Raw genomic sequence first — 21,460 nt, forward strand, 5'->3', positions numbered from 1 at the left:
TCATATTGATGTGTGGGGAAGTCATCCTGGCTTATACCTGATTTAACTTTAAACTTTATGCTAACTAGAATAGCCTGTTTTGTGGCGTATTAAGCATACACTGTACGTCTGCTCTAACCATTAAAGAAAAGGGTGCATTGTCCAGAAGTAAAGAATGTCTGTTTTGAAGATAGAGATAAATACCTCCCTTCCTGGAACATCAATGCTACACTCCTTTGATGATAAGACTCTCTTCACAGGCGCCAAGGCCAGGCTGATTTGCTGTGTATGTGCTCATCTATCTTCTTTGAAATTTTGAAGGAATGTACCCTGTAATGTTTGATGTTCTTTGCTCTGACAAGATACAAAGCTGTGCTAAAAACCATGCTTCTTTGGAACAGTGCCTCAGAGCTATCTGAGAGACTGTCTCCTTGGCTATAGTCCTCAGTTTGGCTCAAATAAAACTCTTTTCTAGTCCCATTACAGATTTTTTATTGCTTATTTCTGTCAACAACATGAATTTGAGGGCACAACTCATCCCATAACAGCCAGATATTAATCTATCGCACTTACATACATCATTTTACAGCAATCCTTTCATTGCTACTTTACTATTATAGATTGAGGTACAGAGAGAGGTTACACACTTGCCTAAGGTCATACAATACCTAGGAGTCATGAAACCTGGGGCTTGAACCCTGATAACAATCACCACAAGCTTATGGAGTGCTGAACAACGAGTTGGAGCTGGTCCTGCAAAGGCTAGAGGGCACATACCAGGCAGATGGGATTATATGTAAAGGGCCTGGAGTAGAAGAGAGCTTGGCAATTCTGACAGAATGAAAGGGTCAAGTTGATGACGTTAAAGAAGAGGGCCAGAACCTAGGGGCAGGACGGCAATAAAGACGCAGACCTACTAGAGAATGGACTTGAGGACATGGGGAGGGGGAAGGGTAAGCTGGGACCAAGTGAGAGAGTGCCATGGACATACATACACTACCAAAAGTAAGATAGCTAGTGGGAAGCAGCCGCATAGCACAGGGAGATCAGCTCGGTGTTTTGTGACCACCTAGAGGGGTGGGATAGGGAGGGTGGGAGGGAGATGCAAGAGGGAGGGGATATGGGAACATATGTATAACTGATTCACTTTGTTATAAAGCAGAAACTAACACACCATTGTAAAGCAATTATACTCCAATAAAGATGTTAAAAAAAAAAGAAAAGAAGAAGCCAGGGTAACTCATAGCAGTCCTTTCAGGCCACGATAGGATTAAGATTTTGGTCTTCATCCTAAGAACAATGGGAAACCATTGACTCTACCTGCTGAATAGAGAACCACTTGAAGGAACTTTTAAAATCTGTTTTAATTTTTAATAGATGAGGAACCTGACATCTGTTAGTTTTTTCAATATATTACACCCAAGATTCCATATAACTTACAATCCTGTGAGGGGGAAATATTTGTAGAGTTGGCCTCCGGCAAGTGTGAACTACTTAAAATAGATGGGTATGTATTTGAAAGGAACTATGGCGTAAGTTACAGTATGCTATGCTGGGCTCCACAGAGGGCGTAAAAACATTGAGAACTACAGTTCTGCCATTGGACAAAGGTTTAGTTTTGGTCTGTTGTTTGGGTAGCCTTAAATGGAGAAAGGTAGTTAGGGCCACACCTCAGCGTTAAACTTCGGTTGAAAAAGGAAGACAGAGAGGCTTTGCCTAATACTTTTAAACAGCTTTATTGAGATAAGTTACATACTGCAAAATTCACCTATTTTAAGTGCACGATGATGTGCCATCAGCACATCCAGTTTTGGAGCATTTCCATCACACCAGAAAGATCCCTACTGTTTGTAGCCGACACGGGCCTATTCTTACCCACAGCCCCAGGCCTGCCTAATTAGTGTATTTTACTATGTAAAAATTACCCCAGATAACCTTAAGAGGAACTCTCGACTGGACTCCCAACGAATATGAATACATACATATAAATATATGTACGTTTTGATCAGTGGGCCTAGTATATCCAGGCCGGGGATGTATGTGAGAAATTCCTCCATTTACCGACTGAGCAAAACACACAGCTCGCTGCCCTACATGGGGCTTATTACCTGAATGAGGCAAAAGCTGTAAGCGGGCGCCTCTATACACGGCACGCGTGCGTGTGTGTAGGAGGTGAGCACACGCCCTGTGCCAAGACGCTTTGAGTAATGTGTACCCAAGACAGACGACCAGTCGGTGCGGTTTGCGCCTGCGCAGCTTGGCGAGTGCCTACAAACGGGTAACTGAAACCCCCTGCTCGAGACCTGTCGGTTCTGCTGTTGGGGCGCCGCCGTCTCAAACCTGAGCGTCCACCCATGACACCCAGCGAGCCCAGGCCTGGTAGGTAACCCCTCACCACCTCGCTCCCCCTACCGAGAGCTCACAATGAGCATCATAATTGTCAGGCCTCACGCCAAGGCCCTCAGGGTAGCGATTCTCTCCCTTGGCCACACCCCACAGTTTACTAGGCCGCGTCTCCTTGGTCGGTGAAGGGCTTAGTCCCGCCCCTTCGAGCCGACGCCAACAGCCACGTACTACGCTTCTACGTGTCTCGAGCCTGAAAGCGGAAGTTAAGCCAAAGACTCGCGAGGGAAGCGGCGGACCTGGAAGGGTACTGGCCGCTGGAGGAAAGGGGGTGGGCAGACGGCTTTGGAAGGCTCCGGAAGTGGTTGTGCAAAGGAGGGGTGGGAGAGGGGCTGGTCAGGCAGTTCATTCGGCTGTTGCTGGTCGCCTCGCTAAGGCGCAGTTTCACTCTTCTCCGAGGGGCTGGCCCAGCCCTCCGCCTCGGCCAGAATGGACTTCAGGGAAATTCTCCTGATAGCTTCCAAAGCACAAGGTGTCAACAACGTGCCGGTAAGTACCAGCCGGGGCGCGGCTGTAGGAGATCCTGGACTTCCAGTTCCGAATGTGTGGCCCATGGAACTTCCAGGAATCCGTCTGTCGGCTCCGGGAGAGGAAAGACCTGGACGCCGTTTTTGTTTGTTGGTTGGTTGGTGGTTTTGTTTTTTTCTCTTGGACATGTACTTCTGAGTACTGGGGGTGAAGACGGGCTTGAGATGCGAGGCGGGAGCCTTCTGACGAGCGGCTTGTTAAAGCTGTTAACACCCTGCAACTTTGCGCTGGTGAGTAGAGCCATGCCTGGCACATAGTGGAATCTAGCGCTAGTAGTTCTAGCTTCGGCGTAAACTTCAACCCAGAGGTTGGGGAGTTCAGGAATTTTAGGGACTTGGCCTGATAGCTTTTGAGGCGATTTCCCGCTGATCTTTGGGTCAAACGTATTGTGATTTCCCAAAAAAGTTCTTTGACTTGTGGCCCCACCCACTCAACCAACCAGGTGATTGAATTATCACCTCCCAAGGCGGGAGTTGAGTGGATTCCACGAAATCCTTGGCCAACAGAATGAGTGAAATAGTTTCAGCTTCCATTTATTTGTGGTCTTCCAGATTTGTCTTTGTTTCAAATCTAGGTCCCATTTACTCACTAAGGTTTGCTAATTCGCTAATATTCGCAGAGCGGTGTAAGACTTTAAATGAGGTAGTGAGTGAGAATTCCTGCTTTGCGGGGGTGTAGCTGTTTTGCATAAACTAATCATTTCTGTATCATCAGATGGTACCACAGCCCAGCTGTAAACCGATAAATTGCATTGTGTTACCTGCGGTTTGAGCGATGAGGTGTAGAGCTCACATGGCTCTCTTTTAAAGACAGTTCAACTGGACCTTATTGAGCTCTCACTATGCATTTCTTAGATTTTTGTATATTTGCAATATTTTTTTCCCTCCCCTGCGCTTTTCTTGTCTTTTGAGGCTGGCTCATTCTTTTTACTCTTTTGAAGATATTGATCTAAAAATAGTAAAATAACTGGTAAATAAAACTGATATTCATCAGCTTATTATATATATTCATATCCCATCCCAAATACTCCGAATGATCTTGAAGTTATGAAACCTTGAATGACAGAATTACTTTCTCCATCTGTAAATTTCGTAGACAAGTCGATATTGGATCTAGTAACATTCATATTTGCATAAATTAGGTCCATATCTCATTCTACATCTTACTCAATTTCAGTGGAGGTCAGAGATAGATAATACTAGCCCTGATGCCGAAGACTATTCTGTGGAAGAATCAGAACCAAGTTACTCGTTTCTTATTCTAAAAACCAATGGTTGCTGAGAGAAAAGTACATATTTCTAGAGCAGAAGTTTTCAAACTATGTCTGTATTTCAGAATATATATATATATTATCGATTTATCTATGATTGGAATAACAAAGATTGAAAGCAAAAAGGAAAATGGGTAAATTGGCGGTCATTTAAAATTTAATAGATGAACACAGGCATGTACTTCATGAAAGCATGCTTTTCCCTCCCACCCACCCCAAAAGCTAGTAAGCCTGGAAGTTTGATTTAGTTATCAGCATTATAACTCTTATCTTTTTACTTCAGATGAAAGTAAGTCACAGAAGAAACTATTGAGGAATAGAGCAAGATTGTATTTAATTTAATCCATTATCTTGTTTTTACTCGATTCATCTAATTATTTTAAGTTATTGAATATTTGCTTTATCAGCTCGAAGTAAAGCCTTTTAGAGCACACTATCACTTGTGAAATCTAACACATATTGTACAGTGTAAGACTGTTACAAAGCAAGTATCCTTATAAACCACCATCCAAGTCAAGAAAAACCTTTCTGCAAGTGCACGGACACACACACGCACACACGCGCGCACACACACACACACACACACACACACACACACACACCCGGCTTGACAAAAACTTTATTGATTGAATTATGGTCTGAGAACCACAGAGGCTTTGCAGTAATTGCAGATAACTCCATCCCTCTCTAGTGCTTGGTTCATATTTCTCTTTTAGCCATCTCTTCCCCCACCTTCCATTTGGATCCTATCGGAGCTGACTTTCGATTTCAGTCCTCAAGTTCCTATGTCACACCTTTGCTACAGAAAAGAAGTACACTAGCATTGATTGGACTAAAATCCAAGGGAGGCTAAAAGCTGAAACACCTGTACAGCCATTTGGAACTCTTTGCAGGGCTTTTATTTTTAAGAAGTGTCTACTGTATCTGACTTGAAAAGCAATGAACAGTTCCCATTGAGAGAGCTTTCTTTTACATTGTTTCTTTTTAAGAGAAATAGTTACCTTTATAATGTTTTAGTTAAAATAAAAGAAGGATTGCATCATGCCTAGAAATATTAAGCATGCTATCATTTCGCAGTGGAAAACTGAATACAAAGAAACAGCTGATCAAGGTGATGTAACCAGTCACTGTTATTAGCTCTGTTTATTTTAAAGGAGGAAAGATATTTTTGGTAACCTTGCCCTTAATATTTTTCTCCCTGGGTTGCTCTAACAAAAACAAAGTGGTTGTCTTGTTTAGTAGAATAGAAGAGCTTAGAATCTGGATTCTTACAGGTTACAAGTAACTATAATTGATGGCTTGTAGTGCATGAGGCAAGTTAAATGGTCTTTCTCACGATCGGTCTGAAAATCATCCCAGACAAGATACTGTAGCTCTGGTGTGACCCTCAGATCAAAAAGTAAGGGGAAGCCTTCATATGGTATCAGACATATAAGGATTTGGGGAGCTATAGACCCTTGAGGGTAAGAATATAGGTACTTTATAGTAGGAACATTTCCTTTTTTAAAAAATTGAAGTATAGTTGACTTACAGTATTGCATTAGTTTCAGGTGACAATATAGTCATTTGATATTTTTATAGATTATACTCCATATAAAATTATTATAAAATACAGCTATATTCCTTGTGCTGGTTATATTTCCTTTTTTATTTTTAAAAAACTTAAAAAATTTTAAAAATTATTATTGTAGTTGATTTACAATGTTGTGTTAGTTTCTGGTGAACAGTAAAGTGAAGCAGTTATGCATATACATATATCCACTCTTTTTTAGATTCTTTTCCCATATAGGTCATTACAGAGTATTGAACAGAGTTCCCTGTGCTATACACAGTCCTTATTATCTATTTTATTAGATAATAAAAGGTCCTTATTATCTATTTTATATATAGTAGTGTGTATATGTCAACTGCAATCTTCCGATTTATCCCTCCCCCCCTTTCCTGTGGTAACCATAAGTTTGTTTTCTACATCTGTGACTCTATTTCTGTTTTGTAAATAAGTTCATTTGTACCATTTTTTTTTAGAGTCCACATATAAGCGATATCATATGATATTTGTCTTTCTCTGTCTGACTTCACTCGGTATGACAATCTCTAGGTCCATCCATGTCACTGCAAATAGCATTATTTTGTTCTTTTTTATGGCTGAGTAATATTCCACTGTATATATGTACCACATTTTTATCCACTCCTATGTCAGTGGACATTTAGGTTGCTTCCATGTCTTAGCTATTGTAAATAGTGCTGCAGTGAACATAGGGGTGCATGTATCTTTCTGAATTATGGTTTTCTCCAGATATATGCCCAGGAGTGGGATTACTGGATCATATGGTCATTCTGTATTTAGTTTTTTAAGGAACCTTCATGCTGTCCTCCATAATGGTTGTACCAATTTACATTCCCATCAACAGTGAAGGAAGGTTCCATTTTCTCCACACCCTCTCTAGCATTTATTGTTTGTAGATTCTTTGATGATGGCCATTCTGTAGTTTTGATTTGAATTTCTCTAATAATTAGTGATGTTGAGCCTCTTTCATGTGCTTTTTGTCCATCTATACTTCCTTTTAAAGAATAGTATAGGCCAACAAAACAGTTTCTGCAGGCAGTCACTTTGTAGCCCTTGATGATAGTTGATTATAACTGGATTATTTCCCACTCTTAGATCTGAAGATGACTTTTGTAGTGCCTGGGGCAGCTTTAGATTTCTAGCCTGGAGCAGTACTTCTGAACTGGTGTTTTAGGGAAGGGGTCTTTTATTTATTTATTTATTTTTAAATTTTTTGCGGTACATGGGCCTCTCACTGTTGTGGCCTCTCCCATTGCAGAGCACAGGCTCCAGACGCGCAGGCCCAGCGGCCATGGCTCACAGGCCCAGCCGCTCCGCGGCATGTAGGATCTTCCCGGACCGGGGCACGAACCCGCGTCCCCTGCATCGGCAGGCGGACTCTCAACCACTGTGCCACCAGGGAAGACCTGGAAGGGGTCTTTTAGAAACTGCTCTTCCACAGAGATTCTTTCTCTTCCCCATCACTACCTAGACAATCTATTTATGAATAATAAGGATAATAGTAACAACAATTAACATTTATAGTGCTTCCTTTGTGCCAGGCACTGTTCTAGGCACTTTTTGTATATTAATTAATTTAATCATCATAATAACTATATATGGAAGCTTGTTTTACAGATCAGGAAACTGAAGTCCAGGGAGATGAAGAAATGTTCCCAGAGTCACACAGCTAATAAGTGACAGGGTTAGTCATGGCAGAGCAGAGAATGTAGTCCAGGCAAACTGGCTTCAGAGTTCTTGCTCTTGTTGAATGAGGAGAATCTTTTGGAAATGGGGTGGTGAGGAAGGTTGTCTTCTAAAGCCTGAATCCATCTAGCTCTCTACCCCCAACTCCAGCCTAATAATAGCCTTGGGCAGTAACCCTATTGTTTTTTTGATGACACTTCTCAGTGTACAGTAAAGTCTGATGGGAGAGAAATTTAAAGTCCAAACTAACAGCATATGGAAACTGGAGGATAGAGATTTACAGCCTGTTTGGGAGAGTGCCAGCATAGTTAACAGAAATAAAGTCTGAGGTTGAGGGAAAGTTCAGTGGTGGACCTGTTTGGGGTAATGGCACGATCTAAGAGGCAGGTAGAAATTAGGGAATGGCGATTAAGTTAGAAGTGAAGCATGTTGTAGTGGGAACACTTTTGCCCCTGAGTCAGGAGACGTAGATTCTAATTCAGACACTGCTACAAATTGTGTGAGTGATAGACAGTAAATACACAGTTGTCTTTTGGGGGCCATTTCTAACATGAGGTTGGACTAGAGGCTCTGAGGTATCTATTTGATACTATTAATACATCTTATATAATCTGGTATATTTTTTAAACACAATAATAGTAAAATTACATTTGACCCCATAGCAGTCTCGAATAGCATGCTTTTCGGTGGTTTTATTTTCACCCTCTTACCTATACAGCTAAGCAAGCCTAATGCAAATCAGTGGTTTTCCAGGCCTGCATTCATTCCCTGAGTATGATGTTTTGAGAGGATTATAGAAGTTGTGTAGTCATTAGTAAAGTTAAGGATAAATTCTTTTTTCTTTTTTTTTTTTTTTTTTTTTGGCTGCATTGGGTCTTCGTTGCTGCACGCAGGCTTTCTCTAGTTGCAGCAGGTGGGGGCTACTCTTCATTGCGATGCGCGGGGCTTCTCATTGTGGTGGCTTCTCTTGTTGTGAAGCACGGGCTCTAGACGCACGGGCTTCAGTAGTTGTGGCTCGCAGGCTCAGTAGTTGTGACTCATGGGCTCTAGGGCGCAGGCTCAGTAGTTGTCACGCATGGACTTAGTTGCTCCATGGCATGTGGGATGTTCCTGGACCAGGGCTTGAACCCGTGTCCCCTGCATTGGCAGGCGGATTTTTTTTTTTTTTTTTCTTTTTTTTTTTGGCTGTATGCGGGCCTCTCACTGCTGCGGCCTCTCCCGTTGCGGAGCACAGGCTCCGGACACGCAGGCTCAGTGGCCATGGCTCACGGGCCTAGCCACTCCGCAGCATGTGGGATCTTCCCGGACCGGGGCACGAGCCTGCGTCCCCTGCATCGGCAGACGGACTCTCAACCACTGCTACAACAGGGAAGTCCAGGATATATTCTTTGAATATTTCTAACTCCTATTTGTAACCAATGATAAACCTCTAATTTATATAAAACCATCAGGAAATTTATATTTTCTACAATTACAACAATATATTATCTCCTGAGTAAAGAACAGCTTTCAAGAAGGAATTGACTATTGATTCTAATATAACATATTTGGTGAACATATATTTCCAGACTGAAAGCTCCTTATTTTCTTAATCTTGACCATGACAGTATAGTTTCAATGCAAGGAACACATGTGTTTAAAAGTGACTTAAGGGCTTCCCTGGTGGCGCAGTGGTTAAGAGTCCGCATGCAAATGCAGGGGACACGGGTTCGTGCCCTGGTCCAGGAAGATCCCACATGCCGCGGAGCGGCTGGGCCCGTGAGCCATGGCCACTGAGCCTGCGTGTCCGGAGCCTGTGCTCTGCAACAGGAGAGGCCACAACAGTGAGAGGCCCACTTACCGCAAAAAAAAAAAAAAAAAAAAAAAGTGACTTAATATTTTCTAGGTCTCCTGGCTTCAGAATTACAAATATTGGCAAAATCTCTGATACTGTATTTCGATGGCATGAGCTTCACTGTTGTGGATCATTCACTGGGGCCCAGCAGAATGACTGAGTCGGCTTGCAGTATAATAAAATGGCTACATTTAGGATAAAAGAAACTCTTGTCCAGCTGCTTTTCATGAAGCTCAAACAGTGAAGCAGCCTGGTGCCTTGAGTCAGATACAGAATTGGTGGATGCATCTTGATGTGTTGCTGCTAGAGCTAAATGTGACCATCTGATGTGGGAGAAAGTGCAGACAGTTCTCCTGCCTTATTAAATGGAATATAATGTAATCCCAGCCTGAAGCTTTCTTTTCAACACATGGTTCTCTGCTGGGTACCTCTGTGGGGGAAGGAGACTGTCGAATAAAATATTCTGTTACAGTAAATCTTCTAATACCAGGGTCTGACTGCAACCCCTTTTTCAAAAGTCTAGCCAGCTCAATGTTAGGAACGTCTATAGTGATAGACCCAAGAGAAAGGAAAATACACGTTCACAGAAAAACTTGTACACAGATATTCACAGCAGCATTATTCATAATAGCCAAAAAGTGGAAACAGTCTAAATATCCATTAACTGATGATTAGATAAATGTGGTATATCCATACAATGAAAAATTATTCATCCATAAAAGCAATGAAGTACTGACTATGTTACAACATGAACCTTGAAAACATTACGCTAAGTGAAAGTAGTAAGATAGGAAAGACCACTGTAGCAGTCAGGCTTCTCCAGGAAAACAGAACCAGTAGGATATGTCTTAGGGAATTGGCTCATGTGGTTGTGGGGGCTGGCAAGTCTGGAGTGTGTTGGGCAGGCTGGTGCTCAGGCTGGAGCTAATGCTGTTGGAAGTGGGGTGGTGAGGAAGGTTGTGCTCTGTAAAGCTCGAATCCATCTAGCTTCCTACTCCAGCTCTCCAACTCCAGCCTAATAAAGCCTTGGGTAGTAACCCTGTTGGTGTTTTGATGACACTTGTAAGTGTTCAGTAAAGTCTGATGAGAGAGAGTTTCACATAGAAATTCTGGAGCAGATGGAGAAAAAAAAGTTTTTTTAATTGAAAAATCTTACCTACTTTGTACAATCACTTATCTACATAATCATTTACCTACAGCTTCTAAATTTTACCTTATTTTATGATGCATCTCAGTCACTATGTAATGGTACACTAGGTGCATAATTTCATTTATATGAAATGTCCAGAACTGGCAAATCCATAGAAACAGAAAGTAGATTAGTGGCTGCCAGGGGCATAGGTGAAGGGGGAATGGGGAATGATTGCTGAAGGGTAAGGGATTTCTTTTTTGGAAGGTGAAAATGTTCTGGAATCAGATAGTGGTGATGATTGTACAACTCTATGAATATACTCATACATATTAAATGGCTGGATTTTATTGTATGTGAATTAAATCTCATTAAAAATGTTAAAAAAGATCATTATTATCTCTGGAGACCCAACCCTTTTTTTTCTCCCCAGATTTCTAGGTTTTGATCTAAACTTTGCCTAAGAGAATATTTTAATACTCTCCTGGTATCTGCTTTTGAGTGCATCAAGCTACAGCAGATGTAAGAAACTATTAATTATGACTCAGCTCGTGTCAGTAAATAAGATTAAGCCTCATCAAGTAGGACCTTGTCCTACTTAAATTGTTTCCCAGCAGGCCCGCAAAGTAAGACGTCGTATAGATTTATTGAATTCCTTCTCCATCATACGGACAGGACAAGGACAGCAAAATTGTTGGGTTAAATGTGAGGCCAGCTTAATAAGTATCCTTAAGGGATACTTAGCAGTGTTTAAAAACAAAAGCTGAATTTGAAATTGGCATGTAAATTGATGAAAATAGGTGTATACTTTGAAAAAAAGCTCAAAGTAGTCTTTGGGATTCTTTCCTAAGTGAATCCGAGTTCCTGAACCCCCTCCCTGTTTCTTTATTGTGTTCTGCCTTTCTTGTGCTTATGTTTCCCAGTCAGTGTTTCCCAAAGTGCAGTACACATAGCTTTGGCTGTACCATGATTTTAGGTGATACACAAATACGTTTTATTCTCACAGTTGCATTTTTTTAAGTTATATATTTTGATAGGATTTGGAAAAATATAACTAGCCTTTCAAGCCCGTCATTTTATGGGTATTATTGCTTGAGGTAAAGCTGTAGTAATAAGTCATGGTGTTTGATCTACATGTTTTCTTAAAATTAGTAAATAATAATACAAGTGGTATACTATAAAAGGGCAAAAATCATGAAGATGATATGCGAATGATTGAAGCTTAGTAAACAAGGCATTAAACTGCCCCATTGACACTGTGGTTTTCTCGTTCAGTGCTTGTATTCAGTCAAGAGTAGCTTTTCTGCTAGTCATATCCCATTACCTACCTCTTTAAGTCCCAGGTTAGGAAGAAAGATGTCCACCCTGAAATCAAATTAGGAAGTGCTCACTTGCTGCTGTCATACGTAGGTAACAAACCAATCCTATTTTAAATAATTAACACTAATGTGTATATTGGCATTTTGGGGTAGGGGGAGCCCTGCGTAAGCTTTGATTTGGCAGATGAATCTCTGGGCTATATAGCTGGCAGGGACAGAAAAATCTTGAGCCTTGGCAACACAAATCCACCCTTCCTCTTCTCACATATCTACTTGATGGGATGGGGTAGAGTGAGTGTGTGCCTCTGCTTATGAGTCTATGTGTCTTATGCAACTTGAATCATCTTCATGGTAGCACTTCTGTTAAGAAAATGTGAGTTTCCTGTGGATAAGGCCTATGTTTGAGGTTCTTGTAAACCATGACAAATTTTATATATCTAGTTAGGTAAGCAATATTCTTTTTCTCCTGTCTTCCTTTCCCTTTCCTTTCTCCTTTACGTATTGGGTCACAATCCACTATGGAAAGGATTGCAACTAAATTTGCAAAGATATGGACTTCTTAAAGGATTTTATTATGACAGCCAAGGGGACTGGGAAAGGAATCTGGATGTTCTCTTTTGGAATGTCTCTCTATGTGGGATGTGTCAGGCCCCAAGCATTGCTATCACGTAGGATTTTCAGGTTGGATTAGGGCCTGCTTTCTTGGCTAGCTAGCTGCTTTGTTGGTAGACTAACTTAGCTGGAACTTCCAGCATCTTTCAAGATGCCTTCTATTTAGCAGCTGTGTAGTAAGCATGAGTCCTTTGGCTTTCCTCCAGGAATTTCATACACATTTTGGGAGTCACTTTTTTGGTTCCTAAGTAGCTCAATTTGTTCTCATAGGTTAGTGTTTCTTAACTAGCACAGCAACAGGTTGAGTGGATAAGAATGTCATCTGCCTAAGACGAAAGAAGGAGGGCATTAAAAAATTCTTATTTTCTAGCCCATAAATTTAATTTGGAATGGTCCTAGAGATTAATCAGCCTGGTCTGAGTTATTAGCTCTGTTTATCATAATTCTCTAACGATAAAATAAAAGGAAATATTTTTCCTTTTATAATTTAAATTAACATTATTCTAGTTTTAGTCATTTCCCAATGCATTTAGATAAAAATCAAAGCCCAGAGAAATACCATCTGTTCCAGGATAATGTTAGTACTTTTTGGGTGACATGGAAACCTGTCTAAAAGGGTTTGTGTGGCAAATTAATATTTCACGAACATAGAGCTGCACTTAAAGGTTACGGAGACTTGGGCCCTTCTTGCTGCTTAAATTTCTTTGAAATGCTTTTTGGCTATGGCTGGCCACCAGCTTTGCCCATGGTCAAAGTAGAATCTCATTATTTCATGTTGAAAGCAAAGTAACCTATGAAGCAGCTATGAAAATCATCTGCAGTAGGGTACTCAGGAGGAAACAGTTGTGATAGTAGTTTTTTCTGTTTGGAAAGTTCTGAAGAAGGCTAATCTTTTAAATCAGAATTCTGAAGCACTCAATCTGTTTCAGTGGTGATTTTTTTCAGTTCCCCCAGTCCAGGTATCTTTTTGGGAAAATAGCCTGAAAATAGTGTTTCTCTCAGTTGTTCATTTATGTATTATTGAGGATGTTTAAAGAAACTCTGCACATAAAAATAGTCATGTATAATCATATTTAGCCTGAAATTTTATAGCTAAGTTTTCATGTGGGTTATGTGATCTCTTAATTATTCATAATAGATTTTTCAGTCAACATTTAAACCTCTCTATTGCTTCAAAGTTAATTGTGTATAACTTTTCCTCTGTTTTTATTTTTAGAAAAGATACAGTTTGGCAGTGGGGCCTCCCAAAAAAGACCCGAAAGTTAAGGGTGTCCAGTCGGCAGCTGTCCAGGCTTTTCTCAGAAGAAAAGAAGAAGAGCTCAGAAAAAAAGGTATGAATCTATAGCCTTATTCTCAATTTTAAAGTCTTCTATCTTCACAACTAGCTTGTACCTAACCAGTGGATGTTTGTAATATCATAACAGGCTGATGGATTTGTTGTGTATGTGTCTGAGTCAGCTGTATTTATAGCATTACGTATATTCTTATGTTGATCATTTGTATGGATGTTATCTTTTATTTCCTCTTAAATTAAAAGCTTTTTGGGTATAGTGACCATATCTTCTAATTGGCCATATTAGCTCTCCAGTAAGAAGTAAGAACTCCATTCTTTGACCTTGGTTCTTTTCCTGTTTGTTTATTTGTTTGTTTGTTTTTTGGCTGTACCACATGACTTGAGGGATCTTAGTTTCCTGACCAGGGATTGAACCTGGGACCACGGCAGTGAAAGCACTGAGTCCTAACCATTGGACAACCAGGGAACTCCCCCTTGACCTTGGTTCTGAATCTGCTTCTACCTACTTTGTATTTTAATTAAAAAAAAATATGTTATTAAGAGTGCTATCTAGGGACTTCCCTGGTGGCGCAGTGGTTGGGAGTCCACCTGCCAATGCAGGGGACACGGGTTCCAGCCCTGCTCCAGGAGGGTCCCACGTGTCGTGGAGTGGCTAAGCCCGTGTGCCACAACTGCTGAGGCCCGTGCGCCTGGAGCCCGTGCTCTGCAACGAGAGAAGCCACCGCAATGAGAAGCCTGTGCACAGCAGCAAAGAATGGCCCCCGCTCGCCGCAACTGGAGAAAGCCTGTGCGCAGCAGCGAAGACCCAACGCAGCTGAAAAGATTAAAAAAATAAACAAATAAGAGTGCTACCTAAGAGGTTAAAATAGGGACACTTTTGTAAAACGAGTAAACTCAAGCAGTAGGTTTACTTCATGCAAATGACAAGGAAACTAATTCAATAAGTTTAAGTATCCACTGATTCATAATTAATAACAACTGTTAAGTGGGTACGAATATTCTCTTAACTTGGTGTATTTATTTGGTATGAACTATTTTCTATAGTTAAAGCTAAAAGCCAAGACTCTCCCTTGCTTAGTCATATAGAAAAACCCATATGTGACCCACTCATTATGTAAAGATGACTCAAATTGATACTTGTTTAATGACTTCCTCATTTGATTCTTAGATGTCTTCCAACTTCTTTAAACTGTAACTTGAATGTTGCTTGGTTTTGGCCACCTACTGATTTCAGATAAACATACTGTTATCGAGACCCTGAAATAATATGTTGTTTTGCCTCTTTTAGCTTTGGAAGAGAAAAGGAGAAAAGAAGAACTAGTGAAAAAGCGAATTGAGCTAAAACATGACAAGAAAGCAAGAGCTATGGCCAAGAGGACAAAGGATAATTTCCATGGTTACAATGGGATTCCTGTTGAGGAGAAGTCAAAGAAGAGGCAGGCAATGCAAACACACACTAGCCAGGGAACAGACCAAGAGTTTGAGATGGAGGAAGAGGATGAATTCTTAGAATACAATCAAGCAGAGTCAGAGCAAGAGTATGAGGAAGAGCAAGAACCTCCCAAAGTTGAAAGTAAGCCAAAGGTCCCCCTTAAAAGTGCCCCACCACTCATGAACTTCAATGATCTACTCAGGCTGGCCGAGAAAAAGCAGTACGAACCGGTGGAGATAAAGGTAGTGAAGAAGACAGAAGAGCGGCCTATGACTGCAGAAGAACTTAGGGAGCGAGAATTCCTGGAACAGAAGCGGAGGAAAAGGAAACCTGAGACAGATGCAAGATTACCACCAACCAGAAAAGTACCCTCTCAGAAAGAAAGTGTGGGCACAAAACTTAGCAAAGGTTCCAGAGACACGCATCCTTCTTCCAAGGGAACTCCCCTTCCTTATGCTGAGAAGAAATCCAGACCCAGCACAGCTAATGAGAAACACTTGCATTTATCTTCATCCAAATCCATGCCAGGAGAAAGGACCAAAGTAATATCTGGCAATTGCGCCCAACCCTTGCCTTGTGAGGGCCGTGACAGACCTGTTTTCAATGGGGCTGGAAAGCCCCACTCCAGCACCTGTTCACCAAGTATCCCAAAGACTTCTGCTAAAGGGACTCCAAAATCTGCTACTGAGCACAAAGCCAAAAAATCTCCTCATCCTAGCCGTTCCAGGCCTGGACCCATGGTCACCCCACACAATAAGGTCAAGAGTCCAGGTGTCAGGCAGCCAGGCAGCAGCTCTAGCTCAGCCCCTGGGAGGCCTAGCACAGGGACTGCTCAGCCCACAGTTAGTTCTGGCCCCGTGCCCAGGCGCCAGAATGGCAGCTCCAGCTCAGGACCCGAGCGATCAGTCAGTGGGACCAGGAAGCCAACCAGTGATTTAAATCCCCCAGGACGGACAGTCAGTGGTACAAGTGGCCTTGGTCGACCTGCAGGCAGCTCAGGTTTTCCTGGGCGACCTACCAGTGGCTCTGGTGGTTCTGGGCGGCCTGTGGGCAGCTCTGGTGGCCTTGGGCGGCCTATGGGCAGCTCTGGTGGCCCTGGGTGGCCTGTGGGCAGCTCTGGTGGCCCTGGGTGGCCTGTGAGCAGCTCTGGTGGCCCTGGGCGACCTGTGGGCAGCTCTGGTGGCCCTGGGCGGCCTGTGGGCAGCTCTGGTGGCCCTGGGCGGCCTGTGAGCAGTCCACATGACCTTCGACGACCAGTGAGTGGCTCAGGGGCCCCTAGGCGGTCAGTCAATGGCCCTAGCCGATCAGTAGTTCCAGCTGGACGAACTGTCAGCAGTTCAGGCCCTGGTAGACCAGTGAGCAGCTTTGGACCTGGGCGAACAGTTAGTACCTCAGGTCCCTCTCTGAAGCCCAAATGCACTGTTGTCTCAGAAACGATTTCTTCCAAGAATATAATCAGCCGATCCAGCAATGGACAGATGAATGGAATGAAGCCTTCCTCATCTGGCTACAGATCTGCCCAAGGTAAAATTTCCCCTCACCCTAAAAGTATTTATTTGTTACTAGGAAATTGGAAAGAATATTTTGTTTTATATAACCAAAGACCCTCTGAACTCTTCTTTGTGCTTTCAAATGTATTCTTGTGTTGATAGAATCCTGATGTTTTGTCTGTCCTATGCCAGAGAGTTCCTTTAGTAACCATGGCTTGGAAAAGTCTCTAGAAAGAGACTTATTTAGGGCCTTCTGTGTTCACTCCTGTAATGTCTCCAAGTACTATGGGGTTTGTAAGACAGGGTGAGTGTATATGCCTTTTGTGGTTCAATGAATGAATTCATCTTTACCTCTTCATGAAGACTATGGACACCTGTCTTCAAGGACTGGCGTGTGTTTGTAAGCTTGAAGCCTTTTGTTGCATTATTTGTCCATTAAATATTTGTTAAGCACCCACTATGTGCCAGGAACTATTTTAGGTGGCCTTGTGTTTCTGCTCCTTACAGTGGCCCTAGCTACCAGTCCTGTAGGATTCTGCCGTCCCAAGGTATGGGATCATTGGTGGCACCTACTAACTGCTAGGTCAGAGTTTCTACACAGTATTAAGGATTTGTTGAAGCACTTGTTAGGCACCATGAAGAATATAAAAAGAAACAAAAGATGAGATTCCATGCTTTAAACTACCTAATTCAGTCAAAACATTGGTTCTTAACCAAGGACAACTTTGGTCCCCAGTGAACATTTGGTAATGTCTGGAGACATTTTTGATTGACATAACTGGGGATGGGATGCTACTGGCACCTAGTAGATGGAGGCCAGGCTATTATCCTACACTGCACAGGACGGCTTCCTGACAACCGAGAAATATCTGGCCCAAAATGTCAGAGTGCTAAAGTTAAAGAAAACTCCGAGCTAAGGAGACAAGCCACACATATTAAAAACAACTGTAGAACAACAAAGGGAGTGTCTGTAATCAAGGACTAGAAAGCAGTTGTTCCCAGATACTGGTCTATTGATCAGTGCCTGTCTTTTGCAGAATTTTTAATCAGTCTTTTGGCAAAATGACAAAAATTAGGATGATGCAGTGAGTTTTTCCTTAAAGTAGGACTTGCTCAGTTTGAACAATTATCCATATCTGAGAATCTGTCATACTTCATTGGACTTTTTAAAACTTCAATGGAATTATGGTGATAATAGATGGTAGATTATTACCTTTGGCATCTTTTCTTGGCATGAGTAAAATTAGTGATCCTTTAGTGATTTGTAATTTTTTTTAAAGAAATTGTACTAGTCTTTTAAATCCAAAAGAGTAGGAACTACTAAGCTAGAAAATGTAACAGTTCTAGTAAGCCCTGGGATAGATAGGAATTCTATTCCTTGTGGGTACCATGAAGCAACAGGGATGATGTAGTAATGAGTTCATGCTGGGGGCCAGTTGCTGGCTCTGGTTGGTTGGTTGGTTTATGGCTGCATTGGGTCTTCGTTGCTGTGCACGGGCTTTCTCTAGTTGTGCTGAGCAGGGGCTACTCTTAGTTGCGGCATGCGGGCTTCTCATTGTGGTGGCTTCTCTTGTTGCTGAGCACAGGCTCTAGGCGCGCGGGCTTCAGTAGTTGTGGCTTGCAGGCTCTAGATCGCAGGTTCAGCAGTTGTGGCGCACGGGCTTAGTTGCTCCGTGGCATGTGGGATCTCCCCAGACCAGGGCTTGAACCCGTGTCCCCTGCATTGGCAGGCGGATTCTTAACCACTGTGCCACCAGGGAAGACCCTGGCTCTGGTTTTTGAGGCTACCATCTTAATGAGTTCTTAAAATCTCAGCTTACATAGGACTTTGTTGGGACCACTAAGTTTTAATGATCTTATAAATAATGGCTTTTCTATTCTTAGGTCCTCAAAGGCTTCCCTTCCCTGGTAGTTACAAAAGGCAGCGAGAATATGAAGAGGAGGAAGATGATGATGAATATGACTCTGAAATGGAAGATTTTATTGAAGATGAAGGAGAACCTCAGGAAGAAATATCCAAGCACATTCGAGAAATCTTTGGCTATGACCGAAAAAAGTAAGGCTAAAGAAGATTTAGATATATATACTTTTTATTTTGAATAATCCCATGCTATGGGGAAAAAAATAAACATTAATAGTAGAGGCATTGAATACAATTCTTAATTAGGAATCCTTGCATGATTGTTTAGATTTACTTTTTTGGCACTTAATATTTAAGAATTAATGCAGAATTATTTGTGTAGTTACTTGTATGAGGGCCAAAAATTACCCTTTTTAACTGTTCTCCTTATAAGATATATATTTAATGAGAGTGAAGCAGCTTGGTGTAGTAGAAATGGATTGGCTTTGAAATCAGAAAGCCATCCACAGAGCTATGTTGAAAGCCAGTTTGATCTGACACCTGCTTTTCTTTGATGTAAAAAGCTTTGCTACTCAAAAGTGTGGTCCCTGAACAGCAAGCAGTATGGGACCAACAACATTGACGTCACCCGGGAACTTTTTAGAAATGCAGGCTTTCAGGCCCCACCTTAGATCTGAATCCAGATCAGCTTTATAAGGTTCCCAAGTGATTCACATGCACATTAAAGTTTGAGAAGCACTGATATAGAGCAAAGCTCGGAGTTTGAATGGAAGTTCCACAGCTTACTAGCTGGGTAAACTTGAGTAAGTTATTTTTTAAATGACATTTGGGAGGATTAAATGAGGTAGTATACAGTTGACCTGTGAACAATAGAAGGGTTAGGTCAAATCCACAAGTAACTTATAGTCAGCCCTCCGTACATATGGTTCCTCTGTGTACCAGTTCCTCCCTATCTGTGGTACCACATGTGTAGATTCAACCAGTCATGGATTGTGTAGCACTGTAGTATGAAAAAAAATTCTCATGTAAGAGGACCCATGCAGTTCAAACCCATGTTGTTCAAGGGCCAACTGTATAAGTAAATCTGTCAGCACTTGCCCTCTCCTTTGAAGTCATGGATATTAGAAATTAGAAGGCAATAGTAAGAAACGGTCTTTAAAAAAAATTTAGCAGAAGAAAGAACTGGATTAAAAATCAGATCTAAAAACCTAATCTTAGTAGTGTCATAAGCTAGCTATATGCTATTGGTCAAGCTGTTATCTGCCTCAATCTCTTTTCTGAATCCATGAAACTCAAATGAGATTAATATATATATAATAATTTTCACATATATTGTACTTTCATGATTTTAATATAAACTATCATGTAAATGGAGGTGAGTGAGTTGAGCAAACATTGTTGGATTGGTACTTTGATCAGAATTAGATTCAGGAATAGTTGCCTTCTGGAAATATCAAGGGGTCATTTAATTTATCTTTACTTTAGAATCTCCCCTTTACCCAACCTCTGCCCGCCTCACTGTCTGCCAAACAAGAAGGAATAATCCTAAATGTATGTTTGATTTAGTTATAACGATGTTGATTTTAAAAACAGGAGGATGTAGTTCCGTTAGAAAATTGGGTTTTTCTTTTTTTTAACAACTTTGATTTTCTCTTATCAGATACAAAGATGAAAGCGATTATGCCTTACGTTACATGGAGAGTAGTTGGAAAGAGCAGCAGAAGGAAGAAGCAAAGAGGTAACACGTTTGTGCAGAAATGTCCTAAAAATTCTTTTGTGTTCCCTCCTTCTGTTGTATCATTGGGAGCAGGGGCTTTGGGCCATGCTGTTTGAATTCCAATCCTACTTACTTGCTGTGGGGCTTTAGACAAATTCCTTAGCCTTTTAAATCTGTTTTCCCATTTGTAAAATGAGAATATACTGTTTTTATTCATTGAGGTTTTGTGAGGATTAAGATTAATGTGTACAAGTTGCCCAGTGCAGTGACTCACCCATGTAGGCACACAATAAATGCTAGAGGCCTCCCCTGATCCCATTGTAGCATGTTATTTTTCTTTCCCCATCCTTAATTCCCTTTCCACATCAGATACATCTCAGTCTTGCTAACCTGTACCACTGCTGTCCTCAAGGACCTGTTGAGGAATATGAAATTCCCTATGTCTGATTCCTCTTTGGCCACCTGCTATCAAATAAATGATCATTTCTTGGGTAGGGATAACAAATGATTACTTTGTTTATAATGTTAACTTGGTGAAATAACTCACCTCATTCTCAACCCAGAATATTAAACCTTTCTCCCTCTTGCCGTCCCTCCTCTAACTAGATAAAATATCAAACTAAAATGTTGGGAAGGAAAAAGAAAAGAATGTTATTTATTGAATAAATGTTTCTTGTTCTTTATTTTTTAAAGCTGATGAGATAATTTATATTTATTACTGTAATGGGAATATTAAGGTGTTGAGGTTATATGTAAGGTCTTTTTTCCACTATAACTTGAGGCAGTGGCAGTGGCTCCTGGTAAAAAGTATTCCTGCTTAGTCTGTTTTCAGTGGTAAAGGCTTGAGGCATTTTGAGTGCATCAGCACATTCCATGTAAGCTCCCAGTTGAAATTTAATTTTTGCTTTTTTAAAGAAAGCGGTAATTTCATGTATATTGATAAATGCCCCCTTTTTTTCCTGACAGTTTAAGACTAGGTATGCAAGAAGATTTAGACGAAATGAGACGTGAAGAAGAAGAAATGAGACGCCGAAAGGCCAAGAAGCTGAAGAAGCATTAGCTGCTGCTTTTATTTATTTTTGTGAAATTCTGAAAACATTCTGCTGCAAGGAAGTCCTGCCTTCAGACTGAAGAAGCCCCTTACCACTTTAGAATCCTACTTGGGTACTCAAGGAGAAGGAATGCATACTGTCGTCTATCTGCAGGCTGTTGTTAGAGCATGAAGTGTTTTCAGATACTTTCCAGGGTGACATCTGTAATGCAGATGACATAACACCCAGTGAGTGCTCTTACGAAGCTAACTGTTCACAGGTGCCACCCTTGATCCTGATGAGCTATG

At 41.4% G+C, this 21,460-nt stretch overlaps 1 protein-coding gene across 1 annotated transcript; it reads left to right on the forward strand.

Moving 5' to 3' along the window:
• The first annotated feature begins 2,811 nt into the window (after positions 1-2,811).
• SPTY2D1 (SPT2 chromatin protein domain containing 1) lies at positions 2,812-21,181 on the forward strand. Its single transcript, XM_007465745.1, has 6 exons — positions 2,812-2,871; positions 13,544-13,658; positions 14,910-16,577; positions 18,428-18,599; positions 20,065-20,142; positions 21,088-21,181. Exons 1-6 carry the CDS (start codon positions 2,812-2,814, stop codon positions 21,179-21,181), a joined length of 2,187 nt encoding a protein of 728 aa, XP_007465807.1.
• Positions 21,182-21,460: the final 279 nt, after the last annotated feature.

This window comes from Lipotes vexillifer, unplaced genomic scaffold, assembly GCF_000442215.2.
Source record: "Lipotes vexillifer unplaced genomic scaffold, Lipotes_vexillifer_v1.1 scaffold2818, whole genome shotgun sequence".
Taxonomy (NCBI): domain Eukaryota; kingdom Metazoa; phylum Chordata; class Mammalia; order Artiodactyla; family Lipotidae; genus Lipotes; species Lipotes vexillifer.

Excerpts from the sequence above, each read along its gene's own strand:
- SPTY2D1 (XM_007465745.1), top strand. The coding sequence starts at position 2,812 with ATGGACTTCAGGGAAATTCTCCTGATAGCTTCCAAAGCACAAGGTGTC. Across the intron at positions 2,872-13,543 it reads AAGGTGTCAACAACGTGCCG|AAAAGATACAGTTTGGCAGT; the intron begins GTAAGTACCAGC and ends TTTTATTTTTAG. Across the intron at positions 20,143-21,087 it reads CAGAAGGAAGAAGCAAAGAG|TTTAAGACTAGGTATGCAAG; the intron begins GTAACACGTTTG and ends TTTTCCTGACAG.